Raw genomic sequence first — 20,758 nt, forward strand, 5'->3', positions numbered from 1 at the left:
GGCTGTTTTCTGGACAGCTTTTCAAACAGGTTGTAGTGCACAGGTAGTAGTGGTTTAAAGCATTTAACCTTGTGGTCAAGCGCTCGTGTGAAACCATTCCAATCGGCCTTCGTGAAGTTGAAGCGCCTTTTGAATGGTACGATGGTTGGTAACACTGCTGCATTTACCTGAACACCAATAGGACGGTGTTGTGTCTGTGGTATTGGGTCTGTGACAAACTTCTTGCAGAGGCCAGCGATGTCGTTGCTGACAATGGCAAGGCCTGGGTTATTTGTAAGTGATTCTTCACCATTGAGTGATCGGGATAAAACCGATATATAGCACGATATCTGAAAAAGTTATGGACGGATTTGGACGAAACTTGGTGGATCCATTGGGTGTGAGACAAGGACAAATCGCTTCGATTTTGGTGAAGATCTGAATATGGATTCAGATACGAGATTTATTTAATTTTAAGTGATTCTTCACCATTGAGGGATTGGGTGAAAAGCATATACAACATGATATATAAAAAAGTTGTGCATGACTTATGACTAAACTAGGTGGATGAGTTCGTTAGGTGGCAAGAACAAGCCGATTAGATTTTGGTTCAGGTCCGAATCCAGATCCTGTCTCTCATTAGGATACAAAACAAACTGTTCAGCCAGGCGGAGGTGTGCGCTCTACCTAGTGCCGTTATAGTTGCAACAGCTCCTCACCATTTATCTCAATTGTTTGTGACCTCATCTTCATGTTAAAAAAAAAATGATGAATTTTTATATTCAATTGAAATACTATATATCAAAAACCTATTAAAGGAAAATTCCCCTTTATTTTTGTTATAATTTTATGTTAGACCACAGACTTAATGATCACCATCGATAGGTGTACTTTCCATCCTCAGTCTTTAAACTCTTCCATGACCCTCGATTTATTTATAGGAATAAAGCAAGAAGTGGAGGGATAATGCATTCAATCGTAGTAACCTGAGAGATAATTGTGGGGCTTAATTGCATAATAAGTAAAAAGTTATGGTTCAATTATTTTGGTTCAAACAGCTCAAGAACAATGAAAGCAAATCTCTGGAGTCATGATCAACATCTTTTCACATTTGCCCTATGAGGATCTACAGTGAAAATAACCTCCTTTCAACAAACCTAACAAGAAATAGCTGGAAATCCAGCCCCAAACTCCACATTCATGTATTTTGGTAGAAGATTCCTTGAATGGGTTTCTGTAGTCTTCATCCCACCATGACATAAGCTTCTTCCATATACTGTAAATTATTCCTGGAAGTCTTATTTATCCCTGTTGAAAAGGAGATATATTGTCAAACACCTTCCCAACCCCCATCCTCACCCTCCACCCCTCACCTCCTACCTCCAGTAGCAGAGTTCGAATGATGTCGAAATGGGTCAACCAGATAATAATAATAATAATAATAATAATAATAATAAGAAGAAGAAAAACAGATAATAATAATAACAATAATAATGATCATAATAATAAGAGGCCTGTTCTCTTCCTCCTTTCATAGTTGTACATACATACGTATTTTATAGATACATCTATTTTACTGACATAGATTTATTTTTATTGTTCATCCTTCATAGACGTACTCACATTCTAATTGTAAGATCTGATTGATTGATCATTCCGATTCATCATTCTAATTGTACATACTTCATAGACGTACTCACATTCTAATTGTACATACGTACTTTATAGATGTACTCACATTCTAATTGTACATACGTACTTTATAGATGTACACACATTCTAATTGTACCTACTTTATAGACGTGCTCACATTCTAATTGTACATACTTTATAGACGTGCTCACATTCTAATTGTACATACTTTGTAGATGTACCCACATTCTAATTGTACCTACTTTATAGACGTACTCACATTCTAATTGTATATACTTTATAGATGTGCCCACATTCTAATTGTACATACGTTATAGATGTACTCACATTCTAATTGTACATACGTTATAGACGTACTCACATTATAATTGTACATACTTTGTAGATGTACCCACATTCTAATTGTACATACTTTATAGACGTACTCACATTCTAATTGTATATACTTTATATATGTGCCCACTTTCTAATTGTACATACTTTATAGACGTGCTCACATTCTAATTGTACATACTTTGTAGATGTACCCACATTCTAATTGTACATACTTTATAGACATACTCACATTCTAATTGTATATACTTTATAGATGTGCCCACATTCTAATTGTACATACTTTATAGATGTACTCACATTCTAATTGTACATACTTTATAGACGTGCTCACATTCTAATTGTACATACTTTGTAGATGTACCCACATTCTAATTGTACATACTTTATAGACGTGCTCACATTCTAATTGTACATACTTTATAGATGTACTCACATTCTAATTGTACATACTTTATAGACGTGCTCACATTCTAATTGTACATACTTTATAGATGTACTCACATTCTAATTGTACATACTTTATAGACGTGCTCACATTCTAATTGTACATACTTTATAGATGTACTCACATTCTAATTGTACATACTTTATAGATGTACTCACATTCTAATTGTACATACTTTATAGACGTGCTCACATTCTAATTGTACATACTTTATAGACGTGCTCACATTCTAATTGTACATACTTTATAGATGTACTCACATTCTAATTGTACATACTTTATAGACGTGCTCACATTCTAATTGTACATACTTTGTAGATGTACCCACATTCTAATTGTACATACTTTATAGACGTGCTCACATTCTAATTGTATATACTTTGTAGATGTACCCACATTATAATTGTACATACTTTATAGATGTACATACAAATTGTATTGCAGTAAATTGGTGTACGAAGCGCAGCATCGCGTTTTTCGGAAAATTTTAATTGATTTTTTTTCCTTTGGTAAAAATACGTGCGCGGCGAACTACTTTCTCCCCGCGGATGGTGGAAGCGAGTGAGATGACCGAGCGGGTTGAGGATGCTGAAGACTTTGGAAGTGAGTTGGGGATATAATTTGGTGAGTATAGAGTTTAAACCTGCCCCGCTCCGGAGCGATCGAGAAAGGAGACGGGTCCGATGTCTTTCCGGGCCATGTTAAATTTATTAAGGGGCATGAGTGATATTATGAGGGGAATGAGTAACGAGATTAATGAAATGAAAGAGGAAAGTAATGCCTGTAGTAAATGAATGGAGGCCTGTTGTGAACGATTGGATGCCCAAAATGAAGAAATAAAAACCCAAACGAAAGAAATCAAAGTCCATTGAGAGCAAACGAATGAAACAAGGAAAGAACAAAAGAATGTACATCGGGCACAGAAGGGGAAATGTTTCGTTAAAGATGGGCTGAGTGAACAAATTAATGCTCAGAATGAGCTTGGGGAACGATTGAGTGACAAAACTGATGGAATGGAGGGAAGGAACGAACAATTGGAAGGCAAAATTGAGGGAATAACAAGACCTGGGGGAACGAATTGACAAAGTAGCGGGGGAAGTGATGGCATTGGAAATTGAAAAGGGTGCAACCCGGTCTGATAGACTTGGGGCACAGGAGAAGCCATGGGTGGCAGAATTTGAATCAAAACGGGGGGAGTTGACAGTGGGGATGGAAGAGCGTGAGACCCAAGCCGATGTGCTTCGGGCACAGGAGAGGTCAAATTTAAATGGGGAATGTTTGGAAGCAAATGGGGAATGTTTGGAGTACATGGGGAGTGTTCGAATGTAAATAGGGGAAACTCAAATTGAAATGGGGAATGTTTGGCTGGAAAAGACCTGGAAGGCTATCGGGCTTGTGTGGATGTCACAATTCAACAACAGGGGGAGGAATTTGGATTTGTGCAGTGCCAGGGCAGTGGTTCGAAGCAACAGGGGTTAAGAATATTGGAGATCAATGTAACGGAACCGGACTGGGTAGTTGTGGATGAAGACCTGTCGGGGCCAGAATTGATGGGGGATGATGATGAGATGGAATTGATACAGCGGCTGGAGGCCTTGAACAGTATCATCAGGGAGGAGGTTGCTCAGGTCAAACAGAGTCGAGATTAAATACACCGAGGGGACCCTCACCACGAACCACGATTGGGTACAAGAGGCTCTGAAATTGGATAACCAGCAGGGGGTGTGTTTTGGCTCCAAGCTGGATTTGGATGTGGAAGAGTCTGGAAATAGAGCCTTGGAAGAACTGGTCCCCATAAAGAATTTGGAACAGCTGCAGGGAGGGGCAGAACAACCTGAGCATGGGGTTGTTACCTGCAGCTGTGGTTATTAGGCACACGAGACCAAAATCTATAAAAAGAAAATTAAATTGAAATTGAAATGGGAGTGTAATTTGGAACAGCCTTGGAGGGAGTTGGTCCCCAGGGTACGGAATTTTGACCAGGATAGGTCATTGGGGTCGACCTCGTGTAAAAGTTGCCCCTTTCGAAATTTGGTGATTCCAGCCAGCTGGGGGGCTGTGCTGGCGAGATTTTGACGTGGGGTCCGACAATGGGTGTCATGGTATGACCTGGGCCCCACGGGGGGTCTGGTGGAGTGTAGCTTCCCTTGTCCATCGGGGCTGGCAGGGTCACCGGACCCTGGTGGAGGTTAAGACCTCCGAGAGGGTGGGGGGGGGGGGGGTCTGAGGTGGTTTCTCACAGGTACCTGGTATGGTGTATAATGAGGACCACTAGGAGGAGGTGTTGTGGTCCGCGCTTTGGTGACGGCACCACGGACGGCCAACAAGGACCTGATGTGGTGACCACCCGGGTATGCGACCTGACAGCCTCTCCCTGAGACTCTGGGACAGCCAGCATGTGATGACCTGCCATGCTGTGCTGGTCTACGGACGCGGGTCAAACCGCATGGACAGGAATGATTTATAGCCCACCGGACAACCATTGGGGCATCTGTGGAACATGATGGTGTGAGAGTGACCTTCCACAGATGTTCTGTTATAGTTTGTGGACTCTCGGCTTGGGAAGAGAGCCATGGGTTTTATGAATGGGAATTTGAAACGAGCCGAGCATACAAGACCAAGCTCGGCTGGCAGGTGTATGGAGAAGCACCCTTCTTTGGTGAGATTAGTGAATTGTGAAAAATAATTGGCATGGGTAATCTGAGGGTTAGATGCAAATTTTAGGGTGAATTTTGTAAGGCCATGGTTGACATTGCACAGTGGCACCATTATTGATCCAGGTGTGTTAGACCAAAGTGTTGGAGGCTGGGATAAAAATTGATAGACTAGCAGGACACGGCCTGCAACTGGCTACTGATTGCACATACATTATAGATGTACTCATATATTTTTTTTTATTATTTATTTATTTATTTTATTTTATAGAGGTACACAGACCATCACTGTCACCATCATCAATTTTCATGAAACACCCTATAGCTCCTTACAGACCATCATCATCACCATCACCATCATCACCATCATCAATTTGCATGAAACACCCTATAGCTCCTTACAGACCATCATCATCATCATCACCATCATCACAATCATCAATTTGAATGAAGCTCCTTACAGACCTTACAGACCATCATAGTCACCATCATAAATTTGCATGAGGCACCCTAGCTCCTTACAGAACATCATCATCACCATCATCAATTTGTATGAAGCCCCCTATAGCTCCTTACAGACCATCATAGTCACCATCATCAATTTGCATGAAGCACTCTAGCTCCTTACAGAGCATCGGTGCTGCCCAATCAGCCTCTTGGCAATGGTCATGCTGGTGATTTGGGATCACATTCCCAGCATCAGCATCAGGGCAGTTTAGAAATGAACCGAGTTTAACGGTGAAACTCACGTACTCTTTCAGAATGGTCTATAACGTCGACCAATGACCATTGCTGGCAGATTGTTTCTCTGGCTTATCGTCCTGATGGAGAGGGTATACACACACACACACACACACACACACACACACACACACACACACACACACACACACACACACACACACACACACACACACACACACACACACACACTGATGCATCGCCTTCCATGCGGAACACAGGTATGGCAGTTTATAAAGCTGGTCGAGTCTCAAGGATAGCCAGCTTAAAGGGGTGTGTGCATACCTGTTACCTGTAGCGCCAGCCCCTGCCAAACAATTGGTCGCCCTCATCATAAGTACCACCTGTCGAGCCAATGGTAGGATCCCCGCGGGCCATATAAACGGAGTGCGAGCAGGAATACCTTCCACTCCTGCCTCCTCCACCTGTTCGGATTTTGCAGAAAAAAGGTTGGGAATGGTGATTTCGGTTTAAAGTTTTGATGTGTATTTTGTGGTCTTTGCACGATGTCGTTCCGTGGTGTTAATTGCATGTACAAGTTGGGATGGCGCTGCTTAGCTGTGTAGCCTGGGTTCGAATCCAGACCGAGCTAGAAACTTCCGGAGTGGTGTTTCGCAGGCAGGTGATTCATCAATGCGTGTGTCGTCCCTCGGATGGACGTTACACTGGGCATTCCGTCTGCCGGAATTAGTTGGTGGACGTTATTTGGCAATTGATGTTCACGACCCTTTTGACTCGTTCACGAATCTCTGTGATGTTCTGGTGGCTTCTGATGAATTTCCACATTCGATTTAGATTTTGTTATAGTTGTGGATGCATTTATGCGTGTGCACAAGTTTGTCGACAAATTGATTTTATTTTATGATACTGATGCCGAATGTCATCAACATCCTAAAAAACAAACAAACAAACAAATTAAATTAGTAAATAAATATAAATAAATAAATAAATAAATAAATAAAACATGCTAACCTACTACGATTGTTGATCATATTCACCTCCATGTTTTTACGTCCGGTGATTGAATGACAATGTGTGCATACCTTTGTACAGCTCGCGCACCCACCTGCAACGATGCCTTGCACCAACTTAGAAAGTGCCATGCAGTCCATGGTGAGCGTGTTCCACAAGTACTCTGGTAAGGAGGGAGACAAATACAAGCTGAGCAAACGAGAACTCATTCTGCTTCTCACCAGCGAACTCCCCGCAGTCATTTCTGTACGTATGACACCTTGTCGAAGTCTGTTCTAAATATCTATGCCTGTATTGATGATCCCATGGTACCCGTCAATATATTACCCTGTTACGCACTCGTGCAATGTACAGGGTGGCCCAAAATTCTGCAGCCACTGGGTTAATATTGCACAAACTAAAAATTGTATGTTAGGACAAAAAAAATAATTCTAACATTGCTGTAGAAAATCTAACAAAAATAATTAATTTATAAATTAAATATTTAATTTATTAAATGATTTCCAAGCAAGATTAGCACTGATCGAGTAAATTACAGTAAATTCTATATTTCTGACATTGCTGGAGAAAATCTAGCAAAAATAATTTATTTATTAATTAAATATTTAATTTATTAAATGATTTCCAAGCAAGATTAGCACTGATCGAGTAAATTACAGTAAATTATATATTTCTGACATTGCTGGAGAAAATCTAGCAAAAATAATTAATTTATTAATTAAATATTTAATTTATTAAATGATTTCCAAGCAGGATTAGCACTGACAGAGTAAATTACAGTAAATTATATATTTCTGACATTGCTGGAGAAAATCTAGCAAAAATAATTAATTTATTAATTAAATAATTGATTTATTAATTGATTACCAAGCAAGATTAGCACTGACAGAGTAAATTACAGTAAATTCTATATTTCTGATATTGCTGGAGAAAATCTAGCAAAAAGAATTAATTTATTAAATGATTTCCAAGCAAGATTAGCACTGATCGAGTAAATTACAGTAAATTATATATTTCTGACATTGATGGAGAAAATCTAGCAAAAATAATTAATTTATTAATTAAATGATTAATTTATTAATTGATTACCAGGCAAGAATAGCACTGACAGTAAATTACAGTAAATTCTATATTTCTGATATTGCTGGAGAAAATCTAGCAAAAATAATTAATGTATTAATTAAATATTAAATTTATTAAATGATTTCCAAGCAAGATTAGCACTGATCGAGTAAATTACAGTAAATTATATATTTCTGACATTGCTGGAGAAAATCTAGCAAAAATAATTAATTTATTAATTAAATAATTGATTTATTAATTGATTACCAAGCAAGATTAGCACTGACGGAGTAAATTACAGTAAATTCTATATTTCTGATATTGCTGGAGAAAATCTAGCAAAAAGAATTAATTTATTAATTAAATAATTAATTTATTAATTGATTACCAAGCAAGATTAGCACTGACAGAGTAAATTACAGTAAATTCTATATTTCTGATATTGCTGGAGAAAATCTAGCAAAAATAATTAATTTATTAATTGATTTTTTTTTTTTTTTTTTTTTGTTTTTTTGTATACAAGATCGAGGCTCGTGAAAGAGCTAACATTAATCACACAAAAAGACAAACCGACACACAAAAAACAAGGGGAGCGGTAGACAAGATGGGGAGAGAGGGGGAAGGACACAAAAGAGAGGGGGAAGGACACAAACACAACATTTGAGAGCAGGGACATCGGGAGGACTTGGGGGGAGGTGGGAGAGGATTAAAACATATGAACACTGCAAGGACTCTGGGGTGAATTACCGGGGGTAGAAAAGATCAAGGTTTTCGATGGGGGAAGATAAGAGATGGTGGTGAACAGCTGTTTTAAAGACCTGGAGGGAGGAGTGGGATTGAAGGGAGTGGGGGAGTTTGTTCCAGAGGCGGGAGAAAAGGGGAATGAAAGAGTGAAGGTGAGCAGAGAGCATAGACTTTGGCAGTTTAACCAGAAGAGGGTTGCAGGCAGATCTTGTGCGACCTGAAGGAATATTGGGGGGACAGAGCACAGAGAGAGCTGGGGGAGCAAGGCCGGAGAGGAGTCGGTAGAAGACAGAAAGACCACCAACCTGCCTGCGGTGAGTGAATGAAAGGCCCTCGGCGTTGACTACATCGCAAGAGATTCCAATGATTCTGAAAGCTTTGGCCTCAACAGCGTGAAGCCGAGCAAGGTGTGAGGCAGGAGCACCAGCCCAGAGGGGGAAACAGTATTCCATTGAGCTGCGGATGAAAGCCTTGTATGTGGTGAGGATCTCAGGTGTGCCAAGGAAGGACTTCGCACGACGGAGGATGCCCAGTCGGCGACTGGCTTTGGAGGCCAGCTTGGAAATGTGGTTTTCCCAAGAAAGATCATGGCAGATAGTGAGACCCAAAAGCTTGAGCGACAGAACTTCTTGGAGAGGATTGTTGAGAAAGTAGATGGGAGGGTTGTCCAGTCGGTCCTTTCGGAGAGACATTGTAAGAGTGTGAGATTTGTCAGGATTGAAAGACATGTTCCACTTGTTTGACCAGTCTGTGATTTTGTCCAGGTCTGCAGAGAGTGAGGAGGCTGCAGACTGCCGATCTGAGGGATGAGGAATGGAGCGACAGAGAGTAGAGTCGTCAGCAAAGAGATAGAGAGGATTTTCAAGAGAGTCAGAGAGATCATTGATGAAGACCAGAAAAAGCACAGGGCCCAGAACACTACCTTGGGGAACTCCAGCCTGAACAAGAAGAGGAGATGAGAGAAACCCATTCAGGGCCACACGTTGACTACGACCAGAGAGGAAGTCCGCCAGCCATGCGTGGAGATTTCCATGGATACCAAAGGAGGAGAGTTTGGAGAGCAGAGCAGGGTGCCAGACCGTATCGAAGGCACGTGAAATGTCAAGGGAGACAGCTCTAATTTCCTGTTTGGCGTTGAGGACCTCCATCCATTGTTGAGAAAGCAGAAGCAGCATGTCCAGAGTAGAGTGACCAGGTCTGAAACCAAATTGATGATCAGAGATCAAGCCATTGGAGAAGAGGAAAGATTTAATATCTGAAGCAATGATGGATTCCATGACTTTGCTGATAATTGGGAGAAGGCTGATTGGTCTGTAGTTGCTGGGATCTGTTTTTGCACCTTTTTTGTGCAAAGCGGTGATGTTGGCTGATTTGCAAGCAGATGGCAGATGACCTTGAGCAAAAGAGAGGGTGAAGAGAACAGAAAGAGGGAGTGAAAGTGCAGAAGAACATGATTTTAGGACCCGTGGGCTGATGCCGTCAGGACCAGTTGCAGAATCAGAGTCGAGCGTTGCCAGAAACTTTTCCACCTTGTCAGGAGGAAAGGACACAGAGTCCAGGAGCAGCTGGGTACGACTGGGTACGGTGGGTACAGAGAGGGATGGGTTTGGGACACAAGATTTAGAGGCAAACACAGAGTTGAGGCATTCAGCTTTTTCACGTGCGGAGTCAGCCGTTAAGCCGTTTGAGGTGAGGGAGGGGATGGAGGGGGAACAAACACCAGAAACAGATTTGACCAGACGCCACCAGGATTTGGAAGAGGGAGACAGATAAGAGAGTTCGGTCTTGAGAATGGTGAGATATTGTTTCCTGGCTCTCCTGAGGGTGGACACACACTTGTTTCGGGCTTTGTGAAAGGAAATGAGATTTCCTTCCGTTGGATTTGCTTTCCAGGAGACGAAAGCAAGTTGTTTCAGGGCAACAGCCTCACCACAAGATTCCGTGTACCATGGACGGGAGGAAGGGTATGACAACTGAAGACGAGATGGTATAAATCTGTGCATGAGAGAGAGCAATTTACTTTGAAAGAATTCCCAGGATGAGTTGATGTCAGAGGCGGTAGAGATGGGAGACCAGTCCAGATGATTGATGGCTGCTTGAAGACCGTGCCAGTTGGCCTGAGTGAAATGCCAGACTCGTCGACGCTGAGGAGGCTCTCTGAGAATGGTCAGAGAGATGTCCACTTTGACAAGCACATGATCAGATGAGCCGATTGGAGCAGAAGAAGAGCAGCAGACATTTTCAGGGAAGTTTGTCATAACCAAATCCAGAAGAGAAGATGCTCCGTTGACTGAGATCCGGGTCGGGAAATTGACAGATTGTGTCAGTCCCAGTGAGTCGCAGAAGTCCTTTGCTGAAGAGCCATGGCTGGTGAGAGAGGTACCCACACCCAGCCAACTGGCATGGTGACAATTGAAATCACCACATATGAGGAAGAGAGAGTTGGGATGGGTAGATAGAAGTTGGTCCATATTATCAGACAGTGAGATGTAGATGGAGTCATCGCTGATTGGTGGACGGTACAACACACATATGAACAAAAGGTGGGAGCGAAGGGGAAGCCGTAGCCAAAGGTATTCCTGGGGGTGAGGTGGAGAGAGGGCAGTGGGGGGCGAGTGAGGAAGAGAGTTTTTTATAAAGATAGCAACCCCACCTCCAGGACGAGGCTCAGGTCTATCATACCGGAGGAGGGAGTAACCTGGGAGAGATACCAAGGCATCAGAGACATCATGAAGGAGGAAAGTTTCTGTTAAGCAGATCACATCTGGTTTGTCAGAAGCAACCTGTATGGAGAGGTCAGTCAAGTTTGAGCGAAGGCCCCGGATGTTTGAGGTCCATACCGTTAATGAAGAGGAAGGGGGAGCATCGGATCCAGAACGGGGGGGGGGGAGGGGTAGGGTAAGATGTGGAAGAGGAGGAAGAGGTAGGGAGAGCTGTTGAAGGTGTGTCAGAGATTTCAGAATAGCTTGGAGAAAGGGAAGAATGGGGCGGACAAAAGGTTTGATGGAGATTGGGTGAGGCACAGTGAGGTGTTATTTGAGGAGGGGGAAGAGCAAGGCAGAAGGTTTGGGGAGATGAAGGTGAAAGTTGGAAGGAGGAAGAAGCAGGGAGGATGCTTTGAGGAGGAGGGGTGAGAGGGGAGTCTAGGAGGGGAGGAGCGAGGGAGAGTCTCGGAGGGGAGGGGTGTGGGGGGAGTTTAGGAGGGAGGGGAGGGAAGGGGCAAGGGGGGAGATTTGAAAGGGATGGGTGATGGGGAGGATTTGGAGGGGAGGGGTGAGATTGGATTTTGAAAAGTGTACGATTCATGGGAAACGAACATTTTTTGCAAAATGAGTTTGAGACCTTCGAGTCAAAAATACGTTTGAGGACACTGGAGGAGGGATGGAGTTCTGGATAGTTTAGGGAATGTAGAAAGGAGGAACTGTAAGAGATGGTATTATATATATTTTTTGGAATGAATAGATTTGGTGAGCAAGACGAAAGCATCCTTTTGTAGGAAAAGAAGAAAAGGGTGTTATAATATATGAGAGAAAATAGTTGTTCAGGGGAGAGATTATACATTTCTAACCGCGTGATCGCGAACGAAGAACGAACGAACAAAAAGAACAAATAAACGAATAAGACCTGGGAAGGAAATTGTTTTTTTGGGGTTTTTTTTTTTTTTTTTTTTTTTTTGTGAGTACAGATATTAAACAAGGAGGTACGGGGTGAACGACTGGGACGAAACAGTGAACGAAAATAATTTCAGCGCATTCGACGAATCGCTGAGAGAAAAACAAACCACAAGGTCGGAGACGGTACGGTCGTCCAAGCCTACGAGTACTAGGCCGCAGAATACTCGATACCATTAACCGACGATTGTGTATACATGTACGAAAAATTAGCACCGAAAATTTTCCAAAAGATACGCTATAGGTACATACACCGAAAGATAGATACAGTCTCGACAAAAACACGATTGAGAAATATCACTTAGCTTCGAAAGCGTGAGCGCATGGAGCAGCTTCGAAAAGACGTGACCTCGCCGTGATCTCGCGAGACTTCTCCAAGTCTTCAAGATTACCAAGCAAGATTAGCACTGATGGAGTAAATTACAGTAAATTCTATATTTCTGATATTGCTGGAGAAATTCTAGCAAAAATAATTAATTTATTAATTGATTACCAAGCAAGATTAGCACTGATGGAGTAAATTACAGTAAATTCTATATTTCTGATATTACTGGAGAAAACATAGCAAAAATAATTAATTTATTAATTAAATGATTAATTTATTAATTGATTACCAAGCAAGATTAGCACTGACAGAGTAAATTACAGTAAATTCTATATTTCTGATATTGCTGGAGAAAATCTAGCAAAAATAATTAATTTATTAATTAAATGATTAATTTATTAATTGATTACCAAGCAAGATTAGCACTGACAGAGTAAATTACAGTACATTCTATATTTCTGATATTGCTGGAGAAAATCTAGCAAAAAAAATAAATTAAGTAATTAAATGATTAATTTATTAATTGATTACCGAGCAAGATTAGCACTGATGGAGTAAATTACAGTAAATTCTATATTTCTGATATTGCTGGAGAAAATCTCGCAAAAATAATTAATTTATTAATTAAATGATAAATTTATTAATTGATTACCAAGCAAGATTAGCACTGATGGAGTAAATTACAGTAAATTCTATATTTCTGATATTGCTGGAGAAAATCTAGCAAAAATAAATAATTTGTTAATTAAATAATTAATTTATTAATTGATTACCAACCAAGATTAGCACTGATCGAGTAAATTACAGTAAATTCTATATTTCTGATATTGCTGGAGAAAATCTAGCAAAAATAATTAATTTATTAATTAAATATTACATTTATTAAATGATTTCCAAGCAAGATTTGCACTGATCGAGTAAATTACAGTAAATTATATATTTCTGACATTGCTGGAGAAAATCTAGCAAAAATAATTAATTTATTAATTGATTACCACGCAAGATTAGCACTGACAGAGTAAATTACAGTGAATTCTATATTTCTGATATTGCTGGAGAAAATCTCGCAAAAATAATTAATTTATTAATTAAATGATAAATTTATTAATTGATTACCAAGCAAGATTAGCACTGATGGAGTAAATTACAGTAAATTCTATATTTCTGATATTGCTGGAGAAAATCTAGCAAAAATAAATAATTTATTCATTAAATAATTAATTTATTAATTGATTACCAAGCAAGATTAGTACTGACAGTAAATTACAGTAAATTCTATATTTCTGATATTGCTGGAGAAAATCTCGCAAAAATAATTAATTTATTAATGAAATGATAAATTTATTAATTGATTACCAAGCAAGATTAGCACTGATGGAGTAAATTACAGTAAATTCTATATTTCTGATATTGCTGGAGAAAATCTAGCAAAAATAAATAATTTATTAATTGAGATTAGCACTGATGGAGTAAATTACAGTAAATTCTTGAATTGGCCGCCATTTACTTGTTGGCACTTTTCAATTCGACGTGCACATGATGTATCTCGATACTGATTTTTGAAAACTCAGATATGATTGTTTTTCTTTCAATTATTCTATAATTTTTTGGGATCGTCAACACGGACGACAATCTTGATTTAGTGATCTTCACATAAATAAATCAAGAAGTATAAAACCTGGTGCCCGACATTCTATCTGGCTCCAGACTTTTGGGCTGCCATGTCTATTTTTGTTGTGACTGCAATATGAAATTCGCATTATGTGTCCATTTCTTGTACGAGTAATACCCAAATATCAATGACGACATCAAGATTGTGTGATTAAAAAAAAAAATTCTGCTGCGGAACCTGTTCGAATTGGCGGCACATTTGTGACTTGTGACGTTCAAATGATCTGAAAATGGCCACTATATAGGACCGCGTCGGAGTAGTGCACATACCTAATTTCAAGTTGTCTTGTCTGTGTTTGACAGATTCCCGAACAGACTGTTGCGTCACAAGGCCTTCCCTCGGATAGTCAGATGTATATTTGGCTAGGTGTCCCATCTGTTCGCATTGATTGGTTGACGTCAAAAGATCCCACGGGGTTCCTGAAGACGAGGTGATCAGTTATCGCCAATTTCCAAATTCCTGCCCAAATCAGGTCCAGTCGAACGTTGGGCCTGGCAATCACTTGCGCCAACGTACCTCCTGCGACCAACTGCACAAGATGCTGCGATTAATGGACCTCACCCTCAATGACGTCAGATTTGTCCCCAATCATCGAACAGGTTGAAATTGACCAATGATATCGCTCTCCTGTAAAACAAATATAACATCTGCCATGTTGAAATAAACTTCGTATCCCAGATAAACACCATATCCCAGAAAGTAGTAGTAAGTCAGAGTAAGTACAGTTAGTGGTGGTGGTGGTCTTCAACCATTCAATACCTCCACCACCAAAGGTGGACGAGGGTTATGTTTTCACCCCTATCTGTTTGTCTGTCTGTCTGTGAGTAGGATATTTCAAAAAGTTGTGGACAGATTCGGACGAAACTTGGTGGATGATTTGGGTTTGTGGCAAGAGCAAGCCGATTAAATTTTGGTTCATTGGATACCTGGTGGAGGTATGCCCTCTAACAGTGCCATTCTAGTTCCAGGATGTAATGACAAGTTCCAAAGTTGCCACACCTGATAGGTGGCCAAATTAGCCGGTTTCTGGAATATGCAGGATTATTGTGCATCCTTAATTACAAACTCATTCATTATTCATTCATCAGTTTGTCCTTTGCACGTTCACCAAAGGAGCCCAACGCATTTCGAGTCAAAGTCAAGTTCACTGATATCCATATTGAGTAATTTTGAAATAAATCAACTATATAGCCGACAACTATCAGGGATGCCTCTTCGTGGTGGTTGTACCCCCAACGAGTCGGGGGCCTAAATCTTCCCCATTCTTCCCTGCTGCCCGGATTTGTCAGGGCAGTGCGGACGGAATGCCTATCGGTCCCCATGGACCGGCTCCTTCCCTTTCTCTTTCTCTTTCTTTCTTTCTCTTTCTTTATCTCTCTCTATTTCTCTCTCTTTCGTTCTCTCGCTTTTTTTTTCTCTCTTTATCTCTCTCTATTTATCTCTCTCTTTCTTTCTCTCTCTCTTTCTTTATCTCTCTCTATTTCTCTCTCTTTCGTTCTCTCGCTTTTTTTTCTCTCTTTATCTCTCTCTATTTATCTCTCTCTTTCTTTCTCTCTCTCTTACTTTATCTTTCTTTCTTTTTCTCTTTCTTTCTTTCTCTCTCTTTCTTTATCTCTCTCTATTTCTCTCTCGTTCTCTCTCTTTTCTTTCTCTCTTTCTTTCTCTCTCTCTCTATTTCTCTCTATTTCTCTCTCTTTCTCTCTCTTTCTTTCTCTCTCTCTTTCTTTCTTTCTTGCTCTCTCTCTCTCTTTCTCTCTCTCTCTTTCTTTATCTTTCTTTCTCTCTCTCTTTCTTTCTCTCTCTCTTTCTTTCTCTCTCTCTTCCTTTCTCTCTCTCTTTCTTTCTCTCTCTCTTTCTTTCTCTCTCTCTTCCTTTCTCTCTTCCTTTCTCTCTCTCTCTTTCTTTCTCTCTCTCTTCCTTTCTCTCTCTCTTTCTTTCTCTCTCTCTTTCTTTCTCTCTCTCTTTCTTTCTCTCTCTCTTTCTTTCTCTCTCTCTTCCTTTCTCTCTCTCTTCCTTTCTCTCTCTCTTTCTTTCTCTCTCTCTTTCTTTCTCTCTCTCTTCCTTTCTCTCTTCCTTTCTCTCTCTTTCTTTCTCTCTCTCTTCCTTTCTCTCTCTCTTTCTTTCTCTCTCTCTTTCTTTCTCTCTCTCTTTCTTTCTCTCTCTCTTCCTTTCTCTCTCTCTTTATTTCTCTTTCTTTCTCTCTCCAACTCTGTCATGGCCCTGACTTTGTGAAGGCAGGGTACACCATCCTGGATGTGGTGATCTCTGGGTCACTCCTGCGAGATTGATCAGCTGTCTCCGTGTCACGGGCTTGTTCGAGAGAACTGTCCGGGGCTTTGCAACAAAAACAACAACAACAACAACTATATAGCCAAAACGAATTGTCTAGGTATAAAAGTAAATAAAATGCCCGATCAAGGAAGAAAAAAATCAAGACGAGAGTTAATAGATGTGTACAACTCTATCTATAGTAGGTAGGCTATCAAATACCTGTCGTTTATGTATAAATGACCACTTCCCCAAAGGATAAAATAAATGGTTGTTCATGTGACTCGCACAATTAGACTAATCACCTTAATTGAACTGCGCTCTTGTGAGGATTTGTAGCACAATTGGTGAACTTTCTCAATGCGTAACAGGATTTTCCACCGATGGTTTTAATTTCCTTCTTCATCAAATGAACTAATTGTAAGGTTTTAAAACTTGTGGTTCCTTACCACTTATTTTGCATGTTTTTGTGTTTTTTTACGGGATTCCAGGGGGGAAATATTAATATTGTGCTTTAGTGAATAAATCTCAAATCTTTAATTCTTTTGTTCTTCGACTTTTTACTTAACATAAATATTTATAACATCGTCGGTAAATAAAAATTTATATACAAATTTTTTTTTAAATAAAATTAATATGTGTGAGTGTGTATGTGTCTCTGTGTGTGTGTAGGTTTGTGTGTATGTGTAGGAGTGTGTGGGTGTGTGTGTGTTGCTATATTTTTATGTTATTTATTATGTTATTTATATTATTAAGCGAATACATTTTGTTTTGGCTACTTTTTTCCTTGTTCATGTGTACATGTATATATATATATATATGTATATATATATGTATATGTATATATGTATATATATATATATATATATGTATATATATATGTATATGTATATATATATGTATATATATATATGTATATGTATATATATATGTATATATATATATGTATATGTATATGTATATAATATATATATATATATATATATATATATATATGTATATGTATATATATATATGTATGTATATATATATTGTTACGGACACGACTTAGATGTTATGATGGGCCGAGCGGAATGGCCGCCGTGTTCGCACAGTTTACCCGATTACACTCGAACGTTGGCCGAATCGCGCTACGCTAGATCAATGAAGGAAAGGACACAACGGCTGGGTTAAATGACACGACACCAGGGGTACAGTTCTCAAGACCTCCGGAGGAGGATATAATATGGGGTATGCAGAACGTTTAGATTACACGGCACAAGAGGTACAGCACAGAAAGGTGGGCACTTAGACACGGTCTTATCTTAGCCCCGACAGACCACAGACAAACGGGACAAGACTGACTCACACAGGGATTGATGGCAAGGAAGGGCAGGTAGTCGATGGCTCAAGGTGCACCTTGGCTCAGGGGCAGAATCGACTCGGTCCGGTCCAGAGATGCGGGAGGTATCTCTCAGCGCTAGGAGGTGGCGTCCTTTCTTCTTCGTAGCTGAGGCGCATCTGACGTCACCTCCGTCTTCCTGCGCATGTCCAGCGGGGAGTGACACGCCCTCGGCTCGTTAGCTCCGCCCCAGATGGAATCGGTCCGCCGCTTCTTATTGGGTGCGGGGGGTTACCGGGCTCCGCCCTTGACGAGGAGCTGACAGTGAGCCCCTGTGTGGTAACCCCGTCGGAGCACATGGTCAATGGCGGCTAACCAAGCCGGAGTGAGGACGCACACTCCCCGCGCCGCTGCCGCGCTGCCCCCGCTGTTGTTGTTGTTGGTGTTGTTATTCCATGAGGAAGAGATGCGGGGAGGTATTGGGAGGTCCTAAACTTACTAATGGTGCCATACAATCACATTCTGGTGCAACGAAGAGTCAGAATTAATGGAAACGAGTCCTTAACTGACATAGACTAAGAATAACTAGCAAGATGTCCTATAGTTGTCTACGTGAGATGCGGTGAACCTGGGCACGACATTTAATGGGGGAAAAAGGGGAAGGTCGGGGCTACAGAGTGTTGTTTACAGACAATGGGACTAGGGAATGGGGGATTGGGGATAGTTGGGGAGTATTGGGGAAATAGGGGAATATTTACAAGCGGATATGGATGGAGGCCAAATCCCATATCCGCAACAATATATATATATATATATATATATATATATATATATATATATACATATATATATATGAGGGGGGGGAGGGGTGGGGGGAAATCCGGACGGTTGAACTGGTTGAAGGGGGAAACGACAGAAAAAAGGTTTGGAACCACTGGGTTAGTGAGTACGGCGATTTCGATTTGAACACTTGTGACCATGTCCCGTGAATAATAATAATAATTAACAACCGAGACAGTCATGCCAATTTCAACAAGAACAGCTTTTTTGATAGGATTGCAGTTATGTCACTTTCAAAAATGATAATTTTAACGAATTTCATGGCTCCTTCTTTCAAGTTTTTACTGCTTAGAAGTCTTCATGGTTCTGAGGCCTACACTGATGTTTACTAATATATTTGTTCTGCATACGATTTATGTACATGCTCCTCCATTAGCCTTAAATCGATAGAAAAAACGAGAGCGAAGTTTATGGCACGCCATCCCAAATCCCAACGCTTCCCACCAAAAGCAAAGTTGAAAGATCACAAAAATTCCACCATGAATGACCCAATATCAAATTTTAAGTTAAAAAAAAATCATCTGTTTTGACCCCTGTGACCCAAAATGTCACCACTCCTTTGAGCATGAATCAGGGTTAAAATCGTTGCATATTTCAAGCATCCCCCAATGTTGATTGCATATACAAAGTTTCATTTAAAATGTGCCTGTAATTGCATATTTTGGAATTTGACCTTTTGACCCCACGCAGGGCCCCAGTGGGCGGGGTCAAAGATAACGCCTCTCTCACACCTTTTTGCCATGTGGTGGTTATAACTATCAAGTGTGGTGAATTTCTGCGCAACCATATAGGAGGAGATAGTGTGACGGACGGACGGACGGACAGACAGACAGATCCAGACATTCGGAGCCGATTAAAATATCCCTATTTCTCCCCCCACCCTATTAAAAAAATTTCAAGTGTGGGGTTAATTATTTCAATAAGGCAAGTGATTTCCTCTGTTTCCCCTAGTCGGCAAGAGATGCTGCGGCGGTGAACAAAATCATAAAGGAACTGGACGATGACAAAGATGGCGAAGTTGATTTCAATGGCTACTCAATGTTTATTGCCTCGTTGTCTGTGGCCTGCAATGATGTCTTCTTGAAAAACCTAAGCAAGTCTGGGAATAAGTGAAAGCTTTGCCTCACACGTTCTCCAAAATCCCACTGTGTTTGAAATAGTGAATGTGGAATTTCCCCAGAAACAGCTGTTCGTGGAGCTCCATTTGCTCTATAGAGGTGGTAACTGTTTGGAGATTAACACTCCATGCTTTGTGGGATTCTGAGCACGTTAACAATAAATTGTTTGTTTGCTATTGCATGCTTTATAGGAGGAGCCGTGGAACGTGTTGTATTAAAAAAAATTTTTGCCTTAATTGTTTTCTGACAATTTGTGTCTTTAAAGTTGCTTGCTGCTGACATTCGAAAAGAAAATGAAACATTCCATTGAAACAATAAAACAATCATAAAATATTCCGTTGTAAAATTTGATCCTTCCTTTTCAATACCATTTATTTATTTATTTTTAACAGCATTTAAGGCTCACGAAGGAGCTGTTACACATACCTCTCTCTCATATACACACACACCCACACACACCCCAATATTCTAACACGACTCTCGCCGACTACCCTAACCCTCTTTCTATACCTACGAGTATTTCCTCTGCCCCTCTAAGTTTGTTAACCTGCCACCCCCTGTCATTTAGTTATCTCAATTAGCCTCGATTTCTGCATTTAAAAAAACATGGTTGGAAAAATGTGCAGCACCTTCATCTACCCTCTACACAAAGGCCTATGTTGTAATGTATGGACACGATTGCTTGAGTTCCGGCTCATAGTCATGACATAAAGTCCAGTTTGCATGAGGGAAGAACGTTTTGTATCAACTCGGAAGGTCAACACAGCAGCCACGTTTCACAAAGAATTTAAGGTTTCCATGATAGCACAGAGCAGCTGATATACCAGTGGGTTAAGTGCAAGATTACAAACACATTAAATGAAACTAGAGCAATGCGACCTGCGTCACCAATATGTCTTTGTGTTGTCCCTGCCTGTGACAACGGGCAGATGCCCTCGTTGACTGTCCTAAAAATAA

At 40.5% G+C, this 20,758-nt stretch overlaps 1 protein-coding gene across 1 annotated transcript; it reads left to right on the forward strand.

The window, feature by feature from the left end:
- Positions 1 to 6,203: 6,203 nt before the first annotated feature.
- Positions 6,204 to 20,073, forward strand: LOC137418119 (protein S100-A1-like). Its single transcript, XM_068104106.2, has 3 exons — positions 6,204 to 6,257; positions 6,862 to 7,026; positions 19,635 to 20,073. The coding sequence occupies exons 2-3, from the start codon at positions 6,883 to 6,885 to the stop codon at positions 19,794 to 19,796; spliced, it is 306 nt and encodes a 101-aa protein (XP_067960207.2). The 5' UTR covers positions 6,204 to 6,257; positions 6,862 to 6,882; the 3' UTR covers positions 19,797 to 20,073.
- The last annotated feature ends 685 nt before the right edge of the window (positions 20,074 to 20,758 follow it).

The sequence above is a fragment of the Myxine glutinosa genome, chromosome 7 (genome assembly GCF_964187855.1).
Source record: "Myxine glutinosa chromosome 7, kmMyxGlut1.1, whole genome shotgun sequence".
Classification (NCBI taxonomy): Eukaryota; Metazoa; Chordata; class Myxini; order Myxiniformes; family Myxinidae; genus Myxine; species Myxine glutinosa.

Excerpts from the sequence above, each read along its gene's own strand:
- LOC137418119 (XM_068104106.2), top strand. The coding sequence starts at position 6,883 with ATGCCTTGCACCAACTTAGAAAGTGCCATGCAGTCCATGGTGAGCGTG. Across the intron at positions 7,027-19,634 it reads AACTCCCCGCAGTCATTTCT|TCGGCAAGAGATGCTGCGGC; the intron begins GTACGTATGACA and ends TGTTTCCCCTAG.